The sequence below is a fragment of the Phasianus colchicus genome, chromosome 35, assembly GCF_987193195.1.
Source record: "Phasianus colchicus chromosome 35, bPhaCol1.hap1.1, whole genome shotgun sequence".
NCBI lineage: Eukaryota > Metazoa > Chordata > Aves > Galliformes > Phasianidae > Phasianus > Phasianus colchicus.
Window position 1 is genome coordinate 1,256,414 of NC_143470.1, and position 27,014 is coordinate 1,283,427.

General features: G+C 62.3%; 1 protein-coding gene across 3 annotated transcripts in view; it reads left to right on the top strand.

Annotated features, from left to right (window-relative positions):
* The window catches only part of VARS1 (valyl-tRNA synthetase 1), a 106,006-nt gene that overhangs the window by 58,804 nt on the left and 20,188 nt on the right, over positions 1–27,014 (top strand). For 2 of the 3 annotated variants that reach the window (XM_090129006.1, XM_090129005.1), the window contains exons 16-23: positions 3,479–3,575; positions 7,271–7,382; positions 10,080–10,150; positions 12,918–13,043; positions 17,089–17,193; positions 18,172–18,240; positions 19,103–19,181; positions 21,220–21,347. In XM_090129006.1, coding sequence (XP_089985132.1) covers positions 3,479–3,575; positions 7,271–7,382; positions 10,080–10,150; positions 12,918–13,043; positions 17,089–17,193; positions 18,172–18,240; positions 19,103–19,181; positions 21,220–21,347 — 787 coding nt within the window. Of the gene's footprint in view, positions 1–3,478; positions 3,576–7,270; positions 7,383–10,079; positions 10,151–12,917; positions 13,044–17,088; positions 17,194–18,171; positions 18,241–19,102; positions 19,182–20,254; positions 21,034–21,219; positions 21,348–27,014 lie in introns of those variants that run through there. The other variant, XM_090129008.1, reaches the window with a different exon arrangement.

The window sequence follows — 27,014 nt, forward strand, 5'->3', positions numbered from 1 at the left end:
AGAGATCCCACAGGTCCCACAGAGATCCCATAGAGATCCCAAAGATCCCATAGATCCCATCCAGACCCATAGAAACCCCATAGAGAACCCACAGATCCCACAGATCCCATCCAGTCCCATAGAAACCCCATAGAGAACCCACAGATCCCACAGATCCCATCCAGTCCCATAGAAACCCCATAGAGATCCCATACCCATAGAAACCCCATAGAGATCCCACAGATCCCATAGATCACATCCAGACCTATAGAAACCCCATAGAGATCCCACAGATCCCATCCAGTCCCATAGAAACCCCATAGACATCCCACAGATCCCATATATCCCATAGATCACATACAAACCCATAGAAACCCCATAGAGATCCCACAGATCCCATTGAGACACCACAGGTCCCATAGAAACCCCTAGAGATCCCACAGATCCCATAGAAACCCCATAGAGATCCCATAGATCCCATCCAGACCCACAGAAACCCCATAAAAACCCCATAAAAACCCCACAGAGATCCCACAGAGATCCCATCCAGACCCATAGAAACCCCATAAAAACCCCATAGAAACCCCATAGAGATCCCACAGATCACATAGAGATCCCACAGGTCCCATAGATCCCATCCAGACCCATAGAAACCCCATAGAAACCCCATAGAAACCCCATAGAAACCCCATAGAGACCCCATAGAGATCCCACAGATCACATAGAGATCCCACAGGTCCCATCCAAACCCCATAGAGATCCCATAGATCCCATCCAGACCCATAGAAACCCCATAGAAACCCACAGAGATCCCACAGAGATCCCATCCAGACCCATAGAAACCCCATGGAAACCCCATAGAAACCCCATAGAGATCCCACAGATCACATCCAGACCCATAGAAACCCCATAAAAACCCCTTAGAAACCCCATAGAGATCCCACAGGTCCCATAGAGATCCCATTGAGATCCCACAGATCCCACAGATCCCATCCAGACCCATAGAAACCCCACAGAGATCCCACAGATCCCATCCAGACCCATAGAAACCCCATAAAAACCCCATGGAAACCCCATAGAGATCCCATAGAGATCCCATAGAGATCCCATAGAGATCCCACAGAGATCCCACAGACCCCATAAGGGCTTCGCCCCCCCTCACTGTAGGGCTGCCCTACACTTCTCCCCCTGCCCCCTTATAGGGCCACCCCGCACACCCCCTTATGGGGCCACCCTACACCCTTATAGGGCCGTCCCACTCCCCCCCCCCTTCTGGGGCCACCCTACAGCCTTATATGGCCACCCCACAGCCCCCTTATAGGGCCACCCCCTGCTCTCTCCACACCCCCCTTATAGGGCCGCCCCACAGCCCTTATAGGGCTGACCCACACCCCCCCTTATAAGGCCACCCCACAGCCCTTATGGGGCCACCCCACAGTCCTTATAGGGCCGCCCCGCAGCCTTATAGGGCCGGCTGCCCCACAGCCCTTACAGAGCCACCCCACACCCTTATAGGGCCACCCCACAGCCTTATAGGGCCAACCACCCCCCCCCTTATAGGGCCAGCTGCCCCACAGCCCTTATAGGGCTGGCTGCCCCACAGCCCTTATAGGGGCACCCCACAGCCCTTATAGGGCCACCCCACACCCTTATAGGGCCGGCTGCCCCACAGCCCTTGTAGGGCCGCCCCGCAGCCTTATAGGGCCAGGCACCCCACAGCACTTATAGGGGCACCCCACAGCCTTATAGGGCCACCTCGCAGCCTTATAGGGCCAGCTGCCCCACAGCCCTTACAGAGCCACCCCACAGCCTTATAGGGCCGCCCCACAGCCTTATAGGGCCAGGCACTCCACAGCCCTTATAGGGGCACCCCACACCCTTATAGGGCCACCCCACAGCCCTTATAGGGCCACCCCACAGCCCTTATAGGGTTGGCTGCCCTTATAGGGCTGACTATTCCCCCCTTATAGGGCCAGCCGCCCCACAGCCCTTATAGGGCCGCCCCACACCCTTATAGGGCCGGCTGCCCCACAGCCCTTATAGGGGCACCCCACACCCTTATAGGGCCGCCCCGCAGCCTTATAGGGCCAGCCACCCCACAGCCCTTACAGAGCCACCCCACAGCCTTATAGGGCCGCCCCGCAGCCTTATAGGGCCAGGCACTCCACAGCCCTTATAGGGGCACCCTACAGCCTTATAGGGCCGTCCTGCAGCCCCACAGCCCTTATAGGGGCACCCCACAGCCCTTATAGGGCCGCCCCGCAGCCTTATAGGGCCAGGCACTCCACAGCCCTTATAGGGGCACCCCACACCCTTATAGGGCCGCCCCACACCCTTATAGGGCCGGCTGCCCCACAGCCCTTATAGGGGCACCCCACAGCTCTTATAGGGCCACCCCACAGCCTTATAGGGTCGGCTGCCCTTATAGGGGCACCCCACACCATTATAGGGCTGACTATTCCCCCCTTATAGGGCCGCCCCACACCCTTATAGGGTCATCCTACACCCTTATAGGGTCATCCTACACACTTATAGGGCCACCCCACACCCTTATAGGGCCGCCCCACAGCCCTTATAGGGCCAGCTGCCCCACAGCCCTTACAGGGCCACCCCACACCCTTATAGGGCCGCCCCACAGCCCTTATAGGGCCAGCTGCCCCACAGCCCTTACAGGGCCATCCCCCTCCTTATAGGGCTGCCCCACAGCCCTTACAGGGGCACCCCACAGCCTTATAGGGCCGCCCCGCAGCCTTATAGGGCCAGCCACCCCACAGCCCTTACAGAGCCACCCCACAGCCTTATAGGGCCGCCCCGCAGCCTTATAGGGCCAGGCACTCCACAGCCCTTATAGGGGCACCCTACAGCCTTATAGGGCCGTCCTGCAGCCCCACAGCCCTTATAGGGGCACCCCACAGCCCTTATAGGGCCGCCCCGCAGCCTTATAGGGCCAGGCACTCCACAGCCCTTATAGGGGCACCCCACACCCTTATAGGGCCGCCCCACACCCTTATAGGGCCGGCTGCCCCACAGCCCTTATAGGGGCACCCCACAGCTCTTATAGGGCCACCCCACAGCCTTATAGGGTCGGCTGCCCTTATAGGGGCACCCCACACCATTATAGGGCTGACTATTCCCCCCTTATAGGGCCGCCCCACACCCTTATAGGGTCATCCTACACCCTTATAGGGTCATCCTACACACTTATAGGGCCACCCCACACCCTTATAGGGCCGCCCCACAGCCCTTATAGGGCCAGCTGCCCCACAGCCCTTACAGGGCCATCCCCCTCCTTATAGGGCTGCCCCACAGCCCTTACAGGGGCACCCCACAGCCTTATAGGGCCGCCCCGCAGCCTTATAGGGCCAGCCACCCCACAGCCCTTACAGAGCCACCCCACAGCCCTTATAGGGCCGCCCCGCAGCCTTATAGGGCCAGGCACTCCACAGCCCTTATAGGGCTGCCCCGCAGCCTTATAGGGCCGCCCGTCTCCCCCTTTTAGGGACTGGTGCATTTCGAGGCAGCTGTGGTGGGGTCACCGCATCCCTGCTTATCGGGTCCGAATCCATGGGGTCAGCGGAGCCTGCGGCCCCAATGGGGTGAGGCGGGGTTGTGGGGTTGTGGGGTGGCTGTGGGGTTTTGGGGTTTTGGGGTGGCTGTGGGGTTTTGGGGTTGTGGGGTGGTTGTGGGGTTTTGGGGTTGTGGGGTGGCTGTGGGGTTTTGGGGTTGTGGGGTGGTTGTGGGGTTTTGGAGTGGCTGTGGGGCTGTGGGGTGGCTGTGGGGCTGTGGGGTGATTGTGGGGTTTTGGGGTGGCTGTGGGGTTGTGGGGTGGCTGTGGGGTTTTGGGGTGGTTGGGTGGCTGTGGGGTTTTGGGGTGGTTGTGGGATTGTGGGGCTGTGGGGTGGCTGTGGGGTTGTGGGGTTTTGGGGTGGCTGTGGGGTTTTGGGGTGGTTGGGTGGCTGTGGGGTTTTGGGGTGGCTGTGGGGTTGTGGGGTTTTGGGGTGGCTGTGGGGTTGTGGGGTTGTGGGGTTTTGGGGTTTTGGGGTGGCTGTGGGGTTGTGGGGTGGCTGTGGGGTTTTGGGGTTGTGGGGTGGTTGTGGGATTCTGGGGTGGCTGTGGGGTTTTGGGGTTGTGGGGTGGCTGTGGGGTTGTGGGGTTTTGGGGTGGCTGTGGGGCTGTGGGGTGATTGTGGGGTTTTGGGGTGGCTGTGGGGTTTTGGGGTTGTGGGGTGGTTGTGGGGTTTTGGAGTGGCTGTGGGATTGTGGGGCTGTGGGGTGGCTGTGGGGTTGTGGGATTCTGGGGTGGCTGTGAGGCTGTGGGGTGGTTGTGGGGTTTTGGGGTGGTTGTGGGATTGTGGGGCTGTGGGGTGGCTGTGGGGTTGTGGGGTTTTGGGGTGGCTGTGGGGTTTTGGGGTGGTTGGGTGGCTGTGGGGTTTTGGGGTGGCTGTGGGGTTGTGGGGTTGTGGGGTTTTGGGGTTTTGGGGTGGCTGTGGGGTTGTGGGGTGGCTGTGGGGTTTTGGGGTTGTGGGGTGGTTGTGGGATTCTGGGGTGGCTGTGGGGTTTTGGGGTTGTGGGGTGGCTGTGGGGTTGTGGGGTTTTGGGGTGGCTGTGGGGCTGTGGGGTGATTGTGGGGTTTTGGGGTGGCTGTGGGGTTTTGGGGTTGTGGGGTGGTTGTGGGGTTTTGGAGTGGCTGTGGGATTGTGGGGCTGTGGGGTGGCTGTGGGGTTGTGGGATTCTGGGGTGGCTGTGAGGCTGTGGGGTGGTTGTGGGGTTTTGGGGTGGTTGTGGGATTGTGGGGCTGTGGGGTGGCTGTGGGGTTGTGGGATTCTGGGGTGGCTCTGGGGTTGTGGGGTGGCTGTGGGGTTTTGGGGTGGCTGTGGGGTTTTGGGGCTGTGGGGTGGCTGTGGGGTTTTGGGGTGGTTGTGGGATTGTGGGGCTGTGGGGTGGCTGTGGGGTTGTGGGGTTTTGGGGTGGCTGTGGGGCTGTGGGGTGATTGTGGGGTTTTGGGGTGGCTGTGGGGTTGTGGGGTTGTGGGGTGGTTGTGGGGTTTTGGAGTGGCTGTGGGATTGTGGGGCTGTGGGGTGGCTGTGGGGTTGTGGGATTCTGGGGTGGCTGTGAGGCTGTGGGGTGGTTGTGGGGTTTTGGGGTGGTTGTGGGATTGTGGGGCTGTGGGGTGGCTGTGGGGTTGTGGGGTTTTGGGGTGGCTGTGGGGTTGTGGGGTGGCTGTGGGGTTTTGGGGTGGTTGGGTGGCTGTGGGGTTTTGGGGTGGCTGTGGGGTTGTGGGGTTTTGGGGTGGCTGTGGGGTTTTGGGGTTGTGGGGTGGTTGTGGGGTTTTGGAGTGGCTGTGGGATTGTGGGGCTGTGGGGTGGCTGTGGGGTTGTGGGGTTTTGGGGTGGCTGTGGGGTTGTGGGGTTGTGGGGTTTTGGGGTTTTGGGGTGGCTGTGGGGTTGTGGGGTTGTGGGGTGGTTGTGGGGTTTTGGAGTGGCTGTGGGATTGTGGGGCTGTGGGGTGGCTGTGGGGTTGTGGGATTCTGGGGTGGCTGTGAGGCTGTGGGGTGGTTGTGGGGTTTTGGGGTGGTTGTGGGATTGTGGGGCTGTGGGGTGGCTGTGGGGTTGTGGGATTCTGGGGTGGCTGTGAGGCTGTGGGGTGGTTGTGGGGTTTTGGGGTGGTTGTGGGATTGTGGGGCTGTGGGGTGGCTGTGGGGTTGTGGGGTTTTGGGGTGGCTGTGGGGTTTTGGGGTGGCTGTGGGGTTGTGGGGTGGCTGTGGGGTTTTGGGGTGGTTGGGTGGCTGTGGGGTTTTGGGGTGGCTGTGGGGTTGTGGGGTTTTGGGGTGGCTGTGGGGTTTTGGGGTTGTGGGGTGGTTGTGGGGTTTTGGAGTGGCTGTGGGATTGTGGGGCTGTGGGGTGGCTGTGGGGTTGTGGGGTTTTGGGGTGGCTGTGGGGTTGTGGGGCTGTGGGGTTTTGGGGTTTTGGGGTGGCTGTGGGGTTGTGGGGTGGCTGTGGGGTTTTGGGGTTGTGGGGTGGTTGTGGGGTTTTGGGGTGGTTGTGGGGTTTTGGGGCTGTGGGGTGGCTGTGGGGTTGTGGGATTCTGGGGTGGCTCTGGGGTTTTGTGGTGGCTGTGGGGTTTTGGGGTGGCTGTGGGGTTGTGGGGTTTTGGGGTGGTTGTGGGGCTGTTGTGGGGTTGTGGTTTGGGGTGGTTGTGGGGTTGTGGGGTGGTAGTGGGGTTTTGGGTTGGCTCTGGGGTTGTGGGGTTTTGGGGTGGTTGTGGGATTCTTGGGTGGCTGTTTCTGTGTTTCTGAGTCCCTATGGTTCTCCCTACGTGTCCCTGTGGGTCCCTATGGGTGTTCCTGGGTCCCTATGGGTGTTCCTGGGTCCCTATGAGTCCCTATGGGTGTTTCTGGGTCCCTATGGGTGTTCCTGGGCCCCTATGGGTGTTCCTGGGTGCCTATGGGTCCCCGTGGGCCCCTATGGGTGTTTCTGGGTCCCTATGGGTGTTCCTGGGTCCCTATGGGTGTTTCTGGGTCCCTATGGGTCCCCGTGGGTTCCTATGGGTGTTCCTGGGCCCCTATGGGTGTTCCTGGGTCCCTATGGGTCCCTATGGGTGTTTCTGGGTCCCTATGGGTGTTCCTGGGTCCCTATGGGTGTTTCTGGTCCCCTATGGGTCCCCATGGGCCCCTATGGGTGTTCCTGGGTCCCTATGGGTGTTCCTGGGCCCCTATGGGTGTTCCTGGGTGCCTATGGGTCCCTATGGGTCCCTATGGGTGTTCCTGGGCCCCTATGGGTGTTCCTGGGTGTTTCTGGGTCCCTATGGGTCCCTATGGGTGTTCCTGGGTCCCTATGGGTGTTCCTGGGTGCCTATGGGTCCCTGTGGGTCCCTATGGGTGTTCCTGGGCCCCTATGGGTGTTCCTGGGCCCCTATGGGTGTTTCTGGGTCCCTATGGGTCCCCATGGGCCCCTATGGGTGTTCCTGGGTGCCTATGGGTGTTTCTGGGTCCCTATGGGTCCCTATGGGTGTTTCTGGGTCCCTATGGGTGTTCCTGGGTCCCTATGGGTGTTCCTGGGTGCCTATGGGTCCCTATGGGCCCCTATGGGTGTTCCTGGGCCCCTATGGGTGTTCCTGGGTGTTTCTGGGTCCCTATGGGTCCCCATGGGCCCCTATGGGTGTTCCTGGGTGCCTATGGGTGTTTCTGGGTCCCTATGGGTCCCTATGGGTGTTCCTGGGCCCCTATGGGAGTTCCTGGGCCCCTATGGGTGCTCCTGGGTGCCTATGGGTCCGCGCCCGTGTGTGTGGGGCAGGGCAGCCCCGACGCTGACGGCCCGTGGGTCTGCGGGCGGACGGAGGAGGAGGCGCGCAGCAAAGCGGCCAAAGAGTTCGGAGTGCAGCCCGAATGCATCGACCTCCTGCAGGGTGCGCCGCGGGGTGGGGTGGGGTGGGGTGGGGTGGGGTGATGGGGGGTGATGGGGGTGATGGAGGGGGGGAGATGTGGGGCAGGGTGGGGTGATGTGGGGTGATGTGGGGCAGGGTGGGGTGATGTGGGGTGATGTGGGGTGGGGTGATGTGGGGTAGGGTGGGGTGATGTGGGGTGGGGTGATGTGGGGCGGGGAGATGTGGGGTGATGGGGGTGATGGAGGGGGGGGAGATGTGGGGCAGGGTGGGGTGATGTGGGGTGGGGTGATGTGGGGCGGGGAGATGTGGGGTGGGGTGGGGAGATGTGGGGTGATATGGGGTGGGGTGATGTGGGGTGATGTGGGGTGGGGTGATGTGGGTGATGGGGGTGATGGTGGGGGGAGATGTGGGGCAGGGTGGGGTGATGTGGGGTGGGGTGATGTGGGGTAGGGTGGGGTGATGTGGGGTGGGGTGATGTGGGGTGGGGAGATGTGGGGTGATGGGGGTGATGGGGGGTGGGGAGATGTGGGGTGATGTGGGGTGGGCTGGGGTGAGGTGATGGGTAGGGTGGGGTGATGGGGGGTGATGTGGGGCGGGGTGGGGTGATGGGGGTGATGGGGGGTGGGGAGATGTGGGGTGGGGGGGGGTGGGGGTGGGGTGGGGTGGGGTGGGGTGATGGGTGGGGTGATGTGGGGTGATGTGGGGTGGGGAGATGTGGGGTGGGGTGGGGTGATGTGGGGCAGGGGGGGTGGGGGTTGATGTGGGGTGATGTGGGGTGATGTGATGTGGGGTGGGGTGATGTGATGTGATGTGGGGTGGGGTGATTTGGGGTGGGGTGATGTGGGGTGATGTGGGGTGGGGTGATGTGGGGTGATGTGGGGGTAGGATGGGGTGATGTGGGGTGGGGTGATGTGGGGTGGGGTGAGGAGATGTGGGGCAGGGTGATGTGGGGCAGGGTGGGGTTATATGGGGTGATGTGGGGTGGGGTGATATGGGGCAGGGGGGGTGATGTGGGGTGGGGTGGGGTGATGGGGGGTGATGTGGGGTGGGAAGATGTGGGGTGGGGTGATGTGGGGCGGGGGGGGTGGGGGGTGGGCTGGGGTGGGGTGGGGTGATGGGTGGGGAGATGTGGGGTGGGGGGGGTGATGTGGGGTGGGGAGATGTGCGGCGGGGAGATGTGGGGTGGGGTGTGGTGATGTGGGGTGATGTGGGGCAGGATGGGGTTATATGGGTTGATGTGGGGTGGGGTGATGGGTGGGGAGATGTGGGGCAGGGGGGGTGATGTGGGGTGGGGTGATGTGGGGTGGGGAGATGGGATGGTGGGGTGATGTGGGGTGATGTGGGGCGGGGTGATGTGGGGCAGGGTGGGGTGATCTGGGGTAGGGTGGGGTGATGTGGGGTGGGGTGATGGGTGGGGAGATGTGGGGGTAGGATGGGGTGATGTGGGGTGGGGTGATGTGGGGCGGGGTGATGTGGGGCGGGGAGATGTGGGGTGGGGTGATGTGGGTTGCTGTGGGGTGATGTGGGGTGGGGTGATGTGGGGTGGGTGGGGTGATGTGGGGTGGGGTGATGTGGGGCGGGGGGGAGATGGAGGGTAGGGTGGGGTGATGTGGGGTGGGGAGATGTGGGGCAGGTTGGGGTGCTGTGGGGTGGGGTGCTGTGGGGTGGGGTGGGGAGGGGTGGGGAGATATGGGGCAGGGTGGGGTGATGTGGGGTGGGGTGGGGTGGGGAGATGTGGGGTGGAGAGATATGGGGCAGGGTGGGGTGATGTGGGGTGATGTGAGGTGGGGAGATGTGGGGCAGGGTGGGGTGATGTGGGGCACTATGGGGTGATGTGGGGTGGGGAGATGTGGGGCAGGGTGGGGTGATGTGGGGTGGGGTGGGGTGGGGTGGGGAGATGTGGGGTGGAGAGATATGGGGCAGGGTGGGGTGATGTGGGGTGATGTGGGGTGGGGTGATGTGGGGTTGGGAGATGTGGGGCAGGGTGGGGTGATGTGGGGCACTATGGGGTGATGTGGGGTGGGGAGATGTGGGATGCTATGGGTGCTATGGGCTGCTGTGGGGTGGGGTTATGCAGGGTACTAGGGGGTGCTATGGGGTGGGGAGATGTGGGGCCCGGTGGGGTGGATCACGTATGGGTCACTGTGGGTCACTTATGGGGCACTGGGTCACTTATGGGGCGGTATGGGGCACTGTGGGTCACTTATGGGGTGGTATGGGGCACTGTGGGGCACTTATAGGGCGTTATGGGGCACTGTGGGTCACTTATGGGGCGGTATGGGGCACTGTGGGTCACTTATGGGATGCTGTGGGGCACTGTGGGTCACTTATGGGGCGGTATGGGGCACTGTGGGTCACTTATGGGGCACTTATGGGTCACTTATGGGGCGGTATGGGGCACTGTGGGTCACTTATGGGGCACTTATGGGTCACTTATGGGGCGGTATGGGGCACTGTGGGTCACTTATGGGGCAGTATGGGGCACTGTGGGTCACTTATGTGTCACTTATGGGGCAGTATGGGGCGCTGTGGGTCACTTATGGTGCGTTATGGGGCACTGTGGGTCACTTATGGTGTGTTATGGGTCACTGTGGGTCACTTATGGGGTGGTGTGGGTCACTGTGGGTTGCTTATGGGGCACTGTGGGTCACTTATGGGTCAGTTATGGGGCGCTGTGGGTCACTTATGGGGCACTTATGGGTCACTTGTGGGGCGCAGACGAGGACGTCCTGGACACGTGGTTCTCCTCCGGGCTGTTCCCCTTCTCCATCTTCGGGTGGCCGGAGCAGGTGGGTTATGGGGCGGGGGGGGGAGAGGGGGGGGACGCTGCCCCACTGCGCCCCACTGAGCCCCACTGCGCCCCGCTGCGCCCCACTGAGCCCCGCTGAGCCCCACTGAGCCCCATTGTGCCCCACTGATAACAGTCAGCCCTTTGTGCCCCACGGAGCCCATTGATGATGCTGTGCCCCATTGATAATTCTGGGCCCCATTGATCCCATTGATGACGCTGTGCCCCATTGATCTCATTGATAACTCTGTGCCCCATTGATAATTCTGGGCCCCATTGATAACATTGTGCCCCATTGATCCCATTGATAACGTTGTGCCCCACGGAGCCCATTGATGACGCTGTGCCCCATTGATAATTCTGGGCCCCATTGATAACTCTGTGCCCCATTGATCCCATTGATAACGCTGTGCCCCATTGATAACTCTGAGCCCCACTGATCCCATTGATAACGCTGTGCCCCATTGATAATTCTGGGCCCCATTGATAACGCTGTGCCCCATTGATCCCGTTGATAACTCTGGGCCCCATTGATAATTCTGGGCCCCATTGATAACATTGAGCCCCATTGATCCCATTGATAACGTTGTGCCCCATTGATCCCATTGATAACGCTGTGCCCCATTGATAATTCTGGGCCCCATTGATAACTCTGTGCCCCATTGATCCCATTGATAACGCTGTGCCCCATTGATAACTCTGAGCCCCACTGATCCCATTGATAACGCTGTGCCCCATTGATAATTCTGGGCCCCATTGATAACGCTGTGCCCCATTGATCCCGTTGATAACTCTGGGCCCCATTGATAATTCTGGGCCCCATTGATAACATTGAGCCCCATTGATCCCATTGATAACGTTGTGCCCCATTGATCCCATTGATAACGCTGTGCCCCATTGATAATTCTGGGCCCCATTGATAACTCTGTGCCCCATTGATCCCATTGATAACGCTGTGCCCCATTGATAACTCTGAGCCCCACTGATCCCATTGATAACGCTGTGCCCCATTGATAATTCTGGGCCCCATTGATAACGCTGTGCCCCATTGATCCCGTTGATAACTCTGGGCCCCATTGATAATTCTGGGCCCCATTGATAACACTGTGCCCCATTGATCCCATTGATGACGCTGTGCCCCATTGATAACTCTGTGCCCCACTGATCCCATTGATAACTCTGAGCCCCATTGATAACGTTGTGCCCCACTGATCCCACTGATAACGCTGTGCCCCATTGATAACGCTGTGCCCCACTGATCCCATTGCTAACTCTGTGCCCCATTGCTAACGCTGTGCCCCACTGATCCCATTGATAACGCTGTGCCCCATTGATAACTCTGTGCCCCATTGATCCCATTGATAACGCTGTGCCCCATTGATAACTGTGCCCCATTGATCCCATTGATAATATTGAGCACCATTGATAACTCTGAGCCCCACTGATCCCATTGATGATGCTGTACCCCATTGATAATTCTGGGCCCTACTGATAACATTGAGCCCCATTGATCCCACTGATAACGCTGTGCCCCATTGATAACGCTGTGCCCCACTGATAACGCTGTGCCCCATTGATAACTCTGTGCCCCACTGATCCCATTGATAACTCTGTGCCCCATTGATAACAGATGACAGTGGGGGCAGAGTTGGGATGGGGGGAGGTGAAGTGACCCCCCCCCCGAGTGGGTGGGGGGGGGGCAATGAGGTGACCCCTCCCCCTGCCCCCCCCCCGCCCCCCCCCAGAGCGAGGAGCTGTCGGTGTTCCGGGGGGGGGCAGGGGAGGGGGGAGTGCAGATGACACGATGACACTGGGGGCAGAATTGACATGGGGGGGGGGGGGGGGAGGCCACAGGGGGGAGGTGAAGTGACCCCCCCCCGGGTGGGGGGGGCAATGAGGTGACCCCCCCCGTCACCCCCCCCCAGAGCGAGGAGCTGTCGGTGATCCGGGGGGGGCAGGGGACGGGGGGGGGGTGCAGGTGACACTGAGGGCAGAGGCAACATTAAGGGGAGGGGGGGAGATGATGTGACCCCCCCGGGTGCGGGGGGGGGCAATGAGGTGACACCCCCCCGCCCCCCCCCCAGAGCGAGGAACTGTCGGTGATCCAGGGGGGGGCAGGGGAGGGGGAGGGTGCAGGTGACACTGGGGGCAGAACTGACATGGGGGGGGGGGGGGGGCACAGGGGGGAGGTGAAGTGACCCCCCCCCGGGTGGGTGGGGGGGCTATGAGGTGACCCCCCCCCACTGCCCCCCCCCCCGTCACCCCCCCCCAGAGCGAGGAGCTGTCGGTGTTCCGGGGGGGGGGCAGGGGACGGGGTCGGGGTGCAGAATTGACATGGGGGGGGGGGGGAGATGATGTGACCCCCCCGTTTGGGGGTGGGGGCAATGAGGTGACCCCCCCCCCGCCCCCCCCCCAGAGCGAGGAGCTGTCGGTGTTCCGGGGGGCTGCAGGGGAGGGGGGGGTGCAGGTGACACTGAGGGCAGAGGCAACATTAAGGGGGGGGGTGGGGAGATGATGAGATGATGTGACCCCCCCGATTGGGGGTGGTGGGGAGGGGGGGGGGGCAGTGAGGTGACCCCCCCCCACTGCCCCCCCCCGCCCCCCCCCAGAGCGAGGAGCTGTCGGTGTTCCGGGGGGGGGGGGCAGGGGACGGGGTCGGGGTGCAGAATTGACATGGGGGGGGGGGGGGAGATGATGTGACCCCCCCGTTTGGGGGTGGGGGGGGAGGGGGGGGGGCAATGAGGTGACCCCCCGCCCCCCCCCCCCAGAGCGAGGAGCTGTCGGTGTTCTACCCGGGGACGCTGCTGGAGACGGGCCACGACATCCTGTTCTTCTGGGTGGCCCGCATGGTGATGCTGGCGCTGGCGCTCACCGGGAAGCTGCCGTTCCGAGAGGTTGGGGGGGGTGAGGGGGGGCTCCGGGGGGGGGGGCTTCAGAGGGGGGGGGGGGGTTGAAGTTGAGGGGGGGGTCTTTGGGGTGGGGGGGATCCGGGGGGGAAAGTTGGAGGGGCTTTGGGGGGGGAGGTTTAGGGGGATTTGGGGGGGGAAGAAGTTGGGGGGGGCTCTGGGGGGGGCGGAAGTTGGGTGGAGTCTTTGGGGGGGGGCTCTGGGGGGGGGGCAGAAGTTGGGGGGGCTCTGGAGGGTGTCTTGGGGGGGGACAGAAGTTGGGGGGGGTCTTTGGGGTGGGGGGGGATCCGGGGGGGAAAGTTGGAGGGGCTTTGGGGGGGAGGTTTAGGGGGATTTGGGGGGGGGAAGTTGGGGGGCTCTGGGGGGGGCTTTGGGGGGGGCAGAAGTCACAGGGGCTTTGGGGGGGGGCTCTGGGGTCTTTGGGGGGGGGGCTTTGGGGAGGGGGGGATCCGGGGGGGAAAGTTGGAAGGGCTCTGGGGGGGGGGGCTTTGGGGGGAGGGCGCTGGCGCTCACCGGGAAGCTGCCGTTCCGAGAGGTTGGGGGGGGGGGCTTCAGGGGGGGGGGGGCTTTAGGGGGGGGGGTGGGTAGAAGTTGAGGGGGGGGTCTTTGGGGTGGGGGGGATCCGGGGGGGAAAGTTGGAGGGGCTTTGGGGGGGGGCTTTGGGGGGGAAGAAGAAGTTGGGGGGGGCTCTGGGGGGGGGGGGCAGAAGTTGGGGGGGGGCTTTGGGGGGGGGCTCTGGAGGGGGCAGAAGTTGGGGGAGTCTTTGGGGGGGGCTCTGGGGGGGAGGAAAGTTGGAGGGTTTTTAGGGGGGAGGTTTAGGGGGATTTGGGGAGGGGGAAGTTGGAGGGGCTCTGGGGGGGGCGGAAGTTGGGGGGGGTCTTTGGGGTGGGGGGGATCCGGGGGGGAAAGTTGGAGGGGCTTTGGGGGGGAGGTTTAGGGGGATTTGGGGGGGCAGAAGTTGGGGGGCTCTTTGGGGGGGGGGCACCGGGGGGGGGGTCTTCGGGAAGTTGGGGGGGCTCTGGGGGGGGCTCTGGGGGGGGGGGCGGAAGTTGGGGGGGGTCTTTGGGGTGGGGGGGGATCCGGGGGGGAAAGTTGGAGGGGCTTTGGGGGGGAGGTTTAGGGGGATTTGGGGGGGGGAAGTTGGGGGGGCTCTGGGGGGGGCAGAAGTCACGGGGGCTTTGGGGGGGGGCTCTGGGGGGGCGGAAGTTGGGGGGGGTCTTTGGGGGGGGGGCTTTGGGGAGGGGGGGATCCGGGGGGGAAAGTTGGAAGGGCTCTGGGGGGGGGGGCTTTGGGGGGAGGGCGCTGGCGCTCACCGGGAAGCTGCCGTTCCGAGAGGTTGGGGGGGGGGGCTTCAGGGGGGGGGGGGCTTTAGGGGGGGGGGGCGGGTAGAAGTTGAGGGGGGGGTCTTTGGGGTGGGGGGGATCCGGGGGGGAAAGTTGGAGGGGCTTTTGGGGAGGAGGTTTAGGGGGATTTGGGGGGGGAAGAAGTTGGGGGGGGCTCTGGGGGGGGGCGGAAGTTGGGGGGGGTCTTTGGAGGGGGGGCTCTGGGGGGGGCAGAAGTTGGGGGGGTCTTTTGGGGGGGGCTTTGGGGGGGGGCAGAAGTTGGGGGGGTCTTTGGGGGGGGGATCCGGGGGGGAAAGTTGGAGGGTCTCTGGGGGGGGCTTTGGGGGATTTAGGGGGGGGAAGTTGGGGAGGCTCTGGGGGGGTTAGGGGGGACTTCGGGGGGGGGGCAGAAGTTGGGGGGGTCTTTGGGGGGGGGCTCTGGGGGGGGGGCGGAAGTTGGGGGGGTCTTTGGGGGGGGGCTACGGGGGGGGGACGTTGGAGGGGCTTTGGGGGGAGGAAAGTTGGAGGGTCTTTAGGGGGGAGGTTTAGGGGGATTTGGGGGAGGGGAAGTTGGGGGGGCTCTGGGGGGGGGGCAGAAGTTGGGGGGGGGTCTTTGGGGTGGGGGGGATCCGGGGGGGAAAGTTGAGGGGCTTTGGGGAGGAGGTTTAGGGGGATTTGGGGGAGGGGGAAGTTGGGGGGGCTCTGGGGAGGGCTTTAGGGGGGGGGCAGAAGTTGGGGGGGGGCTTTGGGGGGGGGGCTCTGGGGGGGGCAGAAGTTGGGGGGGTCTTTGGGGGGGGCTCTGGGGGGGAGAAAAGTTGGAGGGTCTTTGGGGCGGAGGTTTAGGGGGATTTAGGGGAGGGGAAGTTGGGGGACTCGGGGGGGGGGCAGAAGTTGGGGGGGTCTTTGGGGGGGGGCTCTGGGGGGGCGGAAGTTGGGGGGGGTCTTTGGGGGGAGGCTCTGTGGGGGTGGAAAGTTGGAGGGTCTTTGGGGGGGGGTTGGGGGGCTTTGGGGGGATTTTGGGGGGTGAAGTTGGAGGGGCTTTGGGGGGGTTCTTTTGGGGGGGGTCAGGGGGTCTTTGGGGGGGGTAGGGGGGCTTTTGGGGGAACTGGTTTTGGGGGGGGGGGTTGTGGGGATTTCGGGGGGGGGTTGGGGGGTTTTGTGGGGGGGGTCTTCGGGGGGGTTCTTTTGGGGGGGGTCAGGGGGTCTTTGGGGGGGGTAGGGGGGTTTGGGGGGGTTGGGGGCTTTTGGGAGGGGGGTTTGGGGGGGTCTTTGGGGGAACTGGTTTTGGGGGGGGTTGTGTTGGATCTCAGGGGGATTTGGGGGGGGTTTGTGGGGATTTCGGGGGGGGGTTGGGGGGTTTTGTGGGGGGGGTCTTTGGGGGGATTCTTTTGGGGGGGTCCAGGGGGTCTTTGGGGGGGGTAGGGGGCTTTTGGGAGGGGGTTGGGGGGGTCTTTGGGGGAACTGGTTTTGGGGGGGGGGTTGTGTTGGATCTCAGGGGAGGGGTTGGGGGGGGTTTGTGGGGATCTTGGGGGGGGGTTGGGGGGGACTTTGGGGGGGGCTTCAGGGGGGTTCTTTTGGGGGGGGTCAGGGGGTCTTTGAGGGGGGGTAGGGGGGCTTTTGGGGGGGGTTGAGGTGTCTTTGGGGGAACTGGTTTTGGGGGGGGATTGTGGGGATGTCGGGGGGATTTGGGGGGGGTTTGTGGGGATTTCAGGGGGGGGGTTGGGGGGTTTTGTGGGGGGGCTTAGGGGGGTTCTTCTGGGGGGGTCAGGGGGTCTTTGGGGGGGGTAGGGGGGGTTTTGGGGGGTTGGGGCTTTTGGGAGGGGGTTGGGGGGGTCTTTGGGGGAACTGGTTTTGGGGCTGGTTGTGGGGATTTCGGGGGGATTTGGGAGTGGGTTTGTGGGGATCTTGGGGGGGGCTTTGGGGGGGGCTTCGGGGGGGTTCTTTTGGGGGGGGTCAGGGGGCTTTGAGGGGGGGTTGGGGGCTTTTGGGAGGGGGGTTTGGGGGGGTCTTTGGGGGAACTGGTTTTGGGGGGGGGTTGTGGGGATTTCGGGGGGATTTGGGGGTGGGTTTGTGGGGATCTTGGGGGGGGGTTGGGGGGGACTTTGGGGGGGGCTTCAGGGGGGTTCTTTTGGGGGGGGTCAGGGGGTCTTTGAGGGGGGGTAGGGGGGCTTTTGAGGGGGGTTGAGGTGTCTTTGGGGGAACTGGTTTTGGGGGGGTTGTGTTGGATCTCAGGGGGATTTGGGGGGGGTTTGTGGGGTTTTCGGGGGGGGGGTTTGAGGGGTTTTGTGGGGGGGGTCTTTGGGGGGGTTCTTTTGGGGGGGTCCAGGGGGTCTTTGGGGGGGGAGGGGGGTTTGTGGGGGGGGTTGGGGGCTTTTGGGAGGGGGGTTTGGGGGGGTCTTTGGGGGAACTGGTTTTGGGGGGGGTTGTGGGGATTTCGGGGGGATTTGGGGGTGGGTTTGTGGGGATCTCGGGGGGGGTTGGGGGGTTTTGTGGGGGGGTTGGGGGGGTCTTCGGGGGGGTTCTTTTGGGGGGGGTCAGGGGGTCTCTGAGGGGGGGTAGGGGGGCTTTTTGGGGGGGTTGGGGGGGTCTTTGGGGGAACTGGTTTTGGGGGGGTTTGTGGGGATTTTGGGGGGATTTGGGGGTGGGTTTGTGGGGATCTCGGGGGGGGGTTTTGTGGGGGGGCTCGGGGTGAAATAATGGCCCCCCCCCAGGTGTATCTGCACGCCATCGTGCGGGACGCCCACGGCAGGAAGATGAGCAAATCCCTGGGGAACGTCATCGACCCGCTGGACGTCATCCAGGGCATCAGTCTGCAGGTGGGGGGGCGGGGGGGGACAGGAAGGGGGGGGGCATCAGTCTGCAGGTGGGGGGGGAAGGGGGGTGGGGGGGGAGGGGGGGAGTCAGTCTGCAGGTGGGGGGGGCGGGGGGGGTCAGTCTGCAGGTGGGGGGGGGGAAGGGGGGGTCAGTCTGTGGGGGGGGGGGGGCATCAGTCGGTGGGGTGGGGGGGGGAAGGAGGGGGCAATCAGTCTGCAGGTGGGGGGGGTGGGGTCAGTTGCCGGGGGGGGGGGGGGGGGGGGACAGGAAGGGGGGGGGAATCAGTCTGCAGGTGAGGGGGGGGAAGGGGGGGGCATCAGTCTGCGGGGGGGGGTCAGTCTGCAGGTGGGGGGGAAAATCGATCTGCGGGGGGGGAGGAAGGGGGGGGTCAGTCTGCAGGTGGAGGGGGGGCGGGGGGGTCAGTCTGCGGGGGGGGGAGGGGATGGGGGGGATGGGGGGGAATCAGTCTGCAGGTGGGGGGGGCTCGGGAATTTATGGGGCTGCTATGGGGCAGCTATGGGGTTGGTATGGGGTTGGTATGGGGCAGCTGTGGGGCTGTTATGGGGCAGCTGTGGGGCAGCTATGGGGCTGCTATGGGGCAGCTGTGGGGCTGTTATGGGGCAGCTATGGGGCTGTTATGGGGCAGCTATGGGGCAGCTATGGGGCTGCTATGGGGCATCTGTGGGGCTGTTATGGGGCAGCTGTGGGGCAGCTATGGGGCTGCTATGGGGTCAATATGGGGTTGCTGTGGGGTTGTTATAGGGCTGCTATGGGGCAGTTGTGGGGCTGCTATGGGGCTGTTATGGGGTTCCTATGGGGCAGCTATGGGGCTGTTATGGGGTCAGTATGGGGCCGCTATGGCGCAGCTGTGGGGAGGCTATGGGGCAGCTGTGGGGCTGTTATGGGGCATCTATGGGGCTGTTATGGGGCCGCTATGGGGCAGCTGTGGGGCCAACGTGGGGCGCTGTGTCCCCCTGCAGGGTCTCCACCAGCAGCTGCTCAACAGCAACCTGGACCCCGCTGAGCTGGAGCGCGCGCGGGAGGGGCAGGTGTGGGGCTGGGACCCACAAGTGTGGGGCAGGGACCCACAAGTGTGGGGTGGGACTCCCATAGTAGGGCTGGGACCCCCATATGTAGGGTTGGGACCCATAAGTGTGGGATGGGATCCCCAAATATGGGACTGGGACCCACAAGGGTGGGGTGGGACCCCCATATGTGGGGCTGAGACCCACAAGTGTGGGGTGGGACCCCCATATGTGGGGCTGGGACCCACAAGTGTGGGGTGGGATGCCCATATGTGGGGTGGGACCCCCAAATATGGGGCTGGGATCTCCATATATGGGGCTGGAACTCCTATATGTGGGGTGGGATCCCCATATATGGGGCTGAGACCCACAAGTGTGGGGTGGGACTCCCATAGTAGGGCTGGGACCCCCATATGTGGGGCTGGGACCCACAAGGGTGGGGTGGGACCCCCATATGTGGGGCTGGGACCCCCATATGTGGGGTTGGGACCCACAAGGGTGGGGTGGGATCCCCATGTGTGGGGCTGGGACCCCCATGTCTAGGGCTGGGACCCACAAGTGTGGGGTGGGACTCCCATAGTAGGGCTGGGACCCCCATATGTAGGGCTGGGACCCCCATATGTGGGGCTGGGACCCACAAGTGTGGGGCTGCGACCCACATATGTGGGGCTGCGACCCCCATATGTGGGGCTGGGGCCCCAAGTGTGGGGCTGCGACCCCCAAATGTGGGGCTGAGACCCCAAAGTGTGGGGCTGAGACCCCCAAGTGTGTTTCCAAACCCTCCCCAACAGGATTTTTGGGGGGATTGTGGGGCAGCCCCCCCCCCAATATGTGGGGCTGACCCCCACCTCCCCCCCCCGCCCCCCGTTTTCTTTCTGCCCCACAGAAACGCGATTTCCCCAACGGGATCCCGGAGTGCGGCACCGACGCGCTGCGCTTCGCCCTCTGCGCCTACACGGCTCAGGGTGAGACCCACGGCTGCCCCACAGCTGCCCCACAGCTGCCCCATAGCTGCCCCATAGCTGCCCCATAGCGGCCCCACAGCTGCCCCATAACTGCCCCATAGCGGCCCCATAGCTGCCCCATAGCTGCCCCATAGCGGCCCCATAGCTGCCCCATAGCTGCCCCACAGCTGCCCCATAGCTGCCCCATAGCTGCCCCATAGCTGCCCCATAACGGACCCATAGTGGACCCATAGCTGCCCCATAACAGCCCCATAGCTGCCCCATAGCGGCCCCATAGCTGCCCCATAACTGCCCCATAGTGGCCCCATAACAGCCCCATTGTGCCCCATAGCTGCCCCACAGCTGCCCCATAGTGGCCCCATAGCTGCCCCATAACAGCCCCATAGCAGCCCCATAGCTGCCCTATAATGGCCCCATAGCGGCCCCATAACTGCCCCACAGCTGCCCCATAGCGGCCCCACAGCTGCCCCACAGCTGCCCCATAGCGGTCCCATAGCTGCCCCATAGCTGCCCTATAATGGCCCCATAACTGCCCCATAGCTGCCCCATAGTGGCCCCGTAGCTGCCCCATAGCGGCTCCATAGCAGCCCCATAGTGGCCCCACGGCTTCCCCACAGCTGCCCCACAGCTGCCCCATAGCTGCCCCATAGTGGTCCCATAGCTGCCCCACAGCAGCCCCATAGCTGCCCCATAGATGCCCCATAGCTGCCCCACAGCTGCCCCATAGCGGCCCCATGGTGGCCCCATAGTGGCCCCATACCTGCCCCATAGCTGCCCCATAGCTGCCCCATAACTGCCCCATGGAGGCCCTATAACTTCCCCATAGCTGCCCCATAGCTGCCCTATAATGGCCCCATAGTTGCCCCACAGCTGCCCCACAGCTGCCCCACAGCTGCCCCATAGCGGCCCCATGGAGGCCCTATAACTGCCCCATAGCTGCCCCATAGCTGCCCCACAGCTGCCCCATAGCGGCCCCATAGAGGCCCCATAGCAACCCCATTGTGCCCCATAGCTGCCCCATAGCAGCCCCATAGCGGCCCCACAGCTGCCCCACAGCTCCCCCCACCCCACAGGCCGCGACATCAACCTGGACGTGGGGCGGGTTTTGGGGTACCGCCCCACATTGCCCCAAATCCACCCCAAATCCACCCCAAATCACCCCAAATCACCCCAAATCACCCCATATCCACCCCAAATCCACCCCATATCCACCCCAAATCTACCCCAAATCACCCCATATCCCCCCAAATCCACCCCAAATCCACCCCATATCCACCCCAAATCCCCCCAAATCCACCCCATATCCACCCCAAATCCACCCCATATCCACCCCAAATCCACCCCATATCCCCCCATATCCACCCCAAATCCCCCCACATCCCCCCAAATCCACCCCATATCCACCCCACATCCACCCCACATCCCCCCAAATCCACCCCATATCCACCCCAAATCTGCCTCATATCCACCCCAAATCCACCCCATATCCCCCCAAATCCACCCCAAATCACCTCAAATCACCCCAAATCCACCCCATATCCACCCCAAATCCCCCCAAATCCACCCCAAATCACCCCATAACTGCCCCAAATCCACCCCATATCCACCCCAAATCCCCTCATATCCACCCCAAATCCACCCCAAATCCCCCCAAATCCACCCCAAATCCCCTCATATCCACCCCAAATCCACCCCAAATCACCCCATAACTGCCCCAAATCCACCCCAAATCCACCCCAAATCCACCCCATATCCCCCCAAATCCACCCCAAATCCACCCCAAATCCCCCCAAATCCACCCCATATCCCCCCAAATCCACCCCAAATCACCCCATAACTGCCCCAAATCCACCCCAAATCCCCCCATATCCACCCCAAATCCACCCCAAATCCACCCCATATCCCCCCAAATCCACCCCAAATCCACCCCAAATCACCCCATAACTGCCCCAAATCCACCCCAAATCCCCCCATATCCACCCCAAATCCACCCCACATCCCCCCAAATCCCCCCAAATCCCCCCCAAATCCCCCCCAGGCCGCGACATCAACCTGGACGTGGGGCGGGTTTTGGGGTACCGCCATTTCTGCAACAAAGTGTGGAACGGGGCCCGGTTCACCCTAAAGGCGCTGGGACCCCAATTCCGACCCCCCCCGGACATGCAGGTGAGCAGGCCTTTATAGGGCCGCGCGCTTCCTATGGGGTTGGCGTGATCCTATGGGGTTGGCGTGATCCTATAGGGTTAGGGGTGTTCTTATGGGGCCGGGCAGTTCTTATGGGGTTGGGGTGATCCTATGGGGTTGGGGTGTTCCTATGGGGTTGGGGGTGTTCTTGTAGGGCCGCGCGCTTCCTATGGGGTTGGCGTGATCCTATGGGGTTGGGGTGATCTTATGGGGTTGGGGTGATCCTATGGGGTTGGCGTGATCCTATGGGGTTGGGGTGATCCTATAGGGTTAGAGGTGTTCTTATGGGGTTGGGGTGATCCTATAGGGTTAGAGGTGTTCTTATGGGGTTGGGGTGATCCTATGGGGTTAGGGGTGTTCTTATGGGTTTGGGGTGTTCTTATAGGGCCGGGCGGTTCTTATGGGGTTGGGGGTGATCCTATGGGGTTGGGGGTGTTCTTATGGGGCCGGGCTGTTCTTATGGGGTTGGGGTGATCCTATAGGGTTGGGATGTTCCTATGGGGTTAGAGGTGTTCTTATGGGGTTGGGGATGTTCTTATGGGGCCAGAATGTTCTTATGGGGCCGGGCTGTTCTTATGGGGTTGGGGGTGATCCTATGGGGTTGGGGTTGTTCTTATGGGGTTGGGGTGATCCTATGGGGTTGGGGTGTTCTTATGGGGTTGGGGGTGATCCTATGGGGCCGGGCTGTTCTTATGGGGTTGCCAAAGTTCTTATGGGGTTGGGGGTGTTCTTATGGGGTTAGGGTGATCCTATAGGGTTAGGGGTGTTCTTATGGGGTTGGGGTGATCCTATGGGGTTGGGGTGATCCTATGGGGTTGGGGTGTTCTTATGGGGTTAGAGGTGTTCTTATGGGGTTGGGGTGATCCTATGGGGTTGGGGTGTTCTTATGGGGTTGGGAGTGTTCTTGTAGGGTCGGGCGGTTCTTATGGGGTTGGGGTGATCCTATGGGGTTGGGGTGTGCTTATGGGGTTGGGGTGATCCTATGGGGTTAGGGGTGTTCTTATGGGGTTGGGGGTGTTCCTATGGGGTTGGGGGTGTTCTTATGGGGCCGCGCGCTTCTTATAGGGTTGGGGTGATCCTATGGGGTTGGGGTGATCCTGTAGGGTTAGGGGTGTTCTTATGGGGTTGGGGTGATCCTATGGGGTTAGGGGTGTTCTTATGGGGTTGGGGTGATCCTATGGGGTTAGAGGTGTTCTTATGGGGTTGGGGATGTTCTTATGGGGCCGGGCAGTTCTTATGGGGTTGGGGTGATCCTATGGGGTTGCGGGTGTTCCTACGGGGTTGGGGGTGTTTTTATGGGGCCAGAGTGTTCTTATGGGGCCAGGAGTGTCCCTATGGGGTTGTGGATGTTCTTATGGGGTTGGGGATGTTCTTATGGGGTTGGGGTGATCCTATGGGGTTGGGGGTGTTCTTATGGGGTTGGGGCTGTTCCTATGGGGTTGGCGATGTTCTTATGGGGTTGGGGGTGTTCTTATGGGGTTGGGGTGATCCTATGGGGTTGGGGTGATCCTATAGGGTTAGGGGTGTTCTTATGGGGTTGGGGTGATCCTATGGGGTTAGGGGTGTTCTTATGGGGTTGGGGTGATCCTATGGGGTTAGAGGTGTTCTTATGGGGTTGGGGTGATCCTATGGGGTTGGGGTGATCCTATGGGGTTAGGGGTGTGCTTATGGGGTTGGGGTGATCCTATGGGTTGGGGTGATCCTATGGGGTTGGGGTGTTCTTATGGGGTTGGGGTGATCCTATGGGGCTGGGGACGTTCTTATGGGGTTGGGGTGATCCTATGGGGTTAGAGGTGTTCTTATGGGGTTGGGGACGTTCTTATGGGGCCAGAATGTTCTTATGGGGCCGGGCTGTTCTTATGGGGTTGGGGTGATCCTATGGGGTTGGGGTTGTTCTTATGGGGTTGGGGTGATCCTATGGGGCCAGGGTGATCCTATGGGGCTGGGGATGTTCCTATGGGGTTGGGGGTGTTCTTATGGGGTTGGGGCTGTTCCTATGGGGTTGGGGTGTTCTTATGGGGTTGGGGGTGATCCTATGGGGTTAGAGGTGTTCTTATGGGGTTGGGGTGATTCTATGGGGTTGGGGTGATTCTATGGGGTTGGGGTGATCCTATGGGGCCGGGGTGATCCTATGGGGTTGGGGTGTTCCTATGGGGTTGGGGTGTTCTTGTAGGGCCGGGCGGTTCTTATGGGGTTGGGGTGATCCTATGGGGTTGGGGTGATCCTATGGGGTTGGGGTGTTCTTATGGGGTTAGAGGTGTTCTTATGGGGTTGGGGTGATCCTATAGGGTTAGAGGTGTTCTTATGGGGTTGGGGGTGATCCTATGGGGTTGGGGGTGTTCTTATGGGGCCGGAAGTGTCCCTATGGGGTTGGGGCTGTTCCTATGGGGTTGGGGGTGTTCTTATGGGGTTGGGGGTGTTCTTATGGGGCCAGAGTGTTCTTATGGGGTTGGGGGTGATCCTATGGGGCTGAGGGTGTTCCTATGGGGCTGAGCTGTTCTTATGGGGCCGGAAGTGTCCCTATGGGGTTGGGGGTGTTCTTATGGGGTTGGGGGTGATCCTATGGGGTTGGGGTGTTCTTATGGGGTTGGGGGTGTTCCTATGGGGTTGGGGGTGTTTTTATGGGGCCGGGCGCTTCTTATGGGGTTGGGGTGATCCTATGGGGTTGGGGTGTGCTTATGGGGTTAGGGGTGTTCTTATGGGGTTGGGGTGATCCTATGGGGTTAGGGGTGTTCTTATGGGGCTGGGGATGTTCCTATGGGGTTGGGGATGTTCTTATGGGGCCAGAGTGTTCTTATGGGGCCGGGCTGTTCTTATGGGGTTGGGGTGATCCTATGGGGTTGGGGTGATCCTATGGGGTTAGGGGTGTTCTTATGGGGTTGGGGTGATCCTATGGGGTTGGGGTGATCCTATAGGGTTAGGGGTGTTCTTATGGGGTTGGGGGTGTTCTTATGTGGCCAGAAGTGTCCCTATGGGGTTGGGGGTGTTCTTATGGGGCCAGAGTGTTCTTATGGGGCCAGGAGTGTCCCTATGGGGTTGTGGATGTTCTTATGGGGTTGGGGATGTTCTTATGGGGTTGGGGTGATCCTATGGGGCTGGGGATGTTCCTATGGGGTTGGGGATGTTCCTATGGGGTTGGGTTGTTCTTATGGGGCTGGGCTGTTCTTATGTGGTTGGGGGTGATCCTATGGGATTGGGGTGATCCTATGGGGTTAGGGGTGTTCTTATGGGGTTGGGGTGATCCTATGGGGTTGGGGGTGTTCCTATGGGGTTGGGGTGTGCTTATGGGGTTGGGGATGTTCTTATGGGGTTGGGGATGTTCTTATAGGGCCAGAGTGTTTTTATGGGGTTGGGGTGATCCTATGGGGCTGAGGGTGTTCCTATGGGGCTGAGCTGTTCTTATGGGGTTGGGGTGATCCTATGGGGTTAGAGGTGTGCTTATGGGGTTGCGGATGTTCTTACGGGGTTGGGGCTGTTCTTATGGGGCCAGAGTGTTCTTATGGGGCCAGGCTGTTCTTATGGGGTTGGGGTGATCCTATGGGGTTGGGGTGATCCTATAGGGTTAGGGGTGTTCTTATGGGGTTGGGGATGTTCTTATGGGGTTGGGGATGTTCTTATGGGGCCAGAATGTTCTTATGGGGCCGGGCTGTTTTTATGGGGTTGGGGTGTTCTTATGGGGTTGGGGGTGTTCTTATGGGGCTGGGATGTTCTTATGGGGTTGGGGTGATCCTATGGGGTTGGGGTGTTCTTATGGGGTTGGGGGTGTCCTTATGGAGCTGAGCTCCCTATGGGGCTGGGCTCCTTATGGGGTTGCACTGTCCCTATGGGGCTGAGCTGTCTTTATGGGGCTGTCCCTATGGGGCCGCAGCGTCCCTATGGGGCTGGGCTGTCCCTATGGGGCTGAGCTGTCCCTATGGGGCTGTCCCTATGGGGCTGGGCTGTCCCTATGGGGTTGGCTGTCCCTATAGGGCTGTCCCTATGGGGCTGAGCTGTCCCTATGGGGTTGGCTGTCCCTATAGGGCCGTTCTATTGGGCCACAGCGTCCCTATGGGGCTGAGCTCCCTATGGGGCTGCACTGTTCCTATAGGGCCGTCCCATGGGGCCGCAGCGTCCCTATGGGGCTGAGCTCCCTATGGGGCCGCACTGTCCCTATGGGGCCGTCCCTATGGGGCTGTCCCTATGGGGCTGAGCTGTCCCTATGGGGCTGTCCCTATGGGGTTGGCTGTCCCTATAGGGCTCTCCCTATGGGGCTGAGCTGTCCCTATGGGGTTGGCTGTCCCTATAGGGCCGTTCTATTGGGCCACAGCGTCCCTATGGGGCTGAGCTCCCTATGGGGCCATCCCTATGGGGTTGGCTGTCCCTATAGGGCTGTCCCTATGGGGCTGAGCTCCCTATGGGGCTGAGCTGTCCCCATGGGACTGTCCCTATGGGGCCGCACTGTCCCTATAGGGCCGTCCCATGGGGCCGCCCCGTCCCTTTGGGGCTGAGCTGTCCCTATGGGGTTGGCTGTCCTTATGGGGTTGGCTGTCCCTATAGGGCTGTCCCATGGGGCCGCAGCACCTATGTGGCTGAGCTCCCTATAGGGCCGTCCCATGGGGCCGCCCCGTCCCTATGGGGCTGAGCTCCCTATGGTGTTGGCTGTCCCTATAGGGCCGTCCCATGGGGCCGCACTGTCCCTATGGGGCTGAGCTCCCTATGGGGCTGCACTGTCCCTATAGGGCCGTCCCATGGGGCCGCAGCGTCCCTATGGGGCTGAGCTCCCTATGGGGCCGCACTGTCCCTATGGGGCCGTCCCTATTGGGCTGAGCTGTCCCTATAGGGCTGTCCCTATGGGGCTGAGCTCCCTATGGGGCTGAGCTGTCCCTATAGGGCCGTCCCATGGGGCTGCAGCATCCCTATGGGGCTGAGCTGTCCCTATGGGGTTGGCTGTCCCTATGGGGTTGGCTGTCCCTATAGGGCTGTCCCTATGGGGTTGGCTGTCCCTATAGGGCCGTCCCGTGGGGCCGCAGCGTCCCTATGGGGCTGAGCTGTCCCTGTGGGGCTGTCCCTATGGGGTTGGCTGTCCCTATGGGGTTGGCTGTCCCTATAGGGCTGTCCCTATGGGGCTGGGCTCCCTATGGGGCCGTCCCTATGGGGTTGGCTGTCCCTATAGGGTCGTCCCTATGGGGTTGGCTGTCCCTATAGGGCTGTCCCATGGGGCCGCAGCACCTATGGGGCTGAGCTCACTATGGGGCCGTCCTATGGGGCCGCCCCGTCCCTATGGGGCCGCACTGTCCCTATGGGGCTGTCCCTATGGGGTTGGCTGTCCCTATGGGGCTGAGCTCCCTATGGGGCTGGATTCTCCCTATGGGGCTGAGCTGTCCCTATAGGGCTGTCCCTATAGGGCTGTCCCTATGGGGTTGGCTGTCCCTATGGGGCTGAGCTGTCCCTATAGGGCTGTCCCTATGGGGCTGAGCTCCCTATGGGGCTGAGCTGTCCCTATAGGGCTGTCCCTATAGGGCTGTCCCTATGGGGCTGAGCTGTCCCTATAGGGCTAAGCTGTCCCTATAGGGCTGTCCCTATAGGGCTGTCCCTATGGGGCTGAGCTGTCCCTATAGGGCTAAGCTGTCCCTATAGGGCTGTCCCTATAGGGCTGTCCCTATGGGGCTG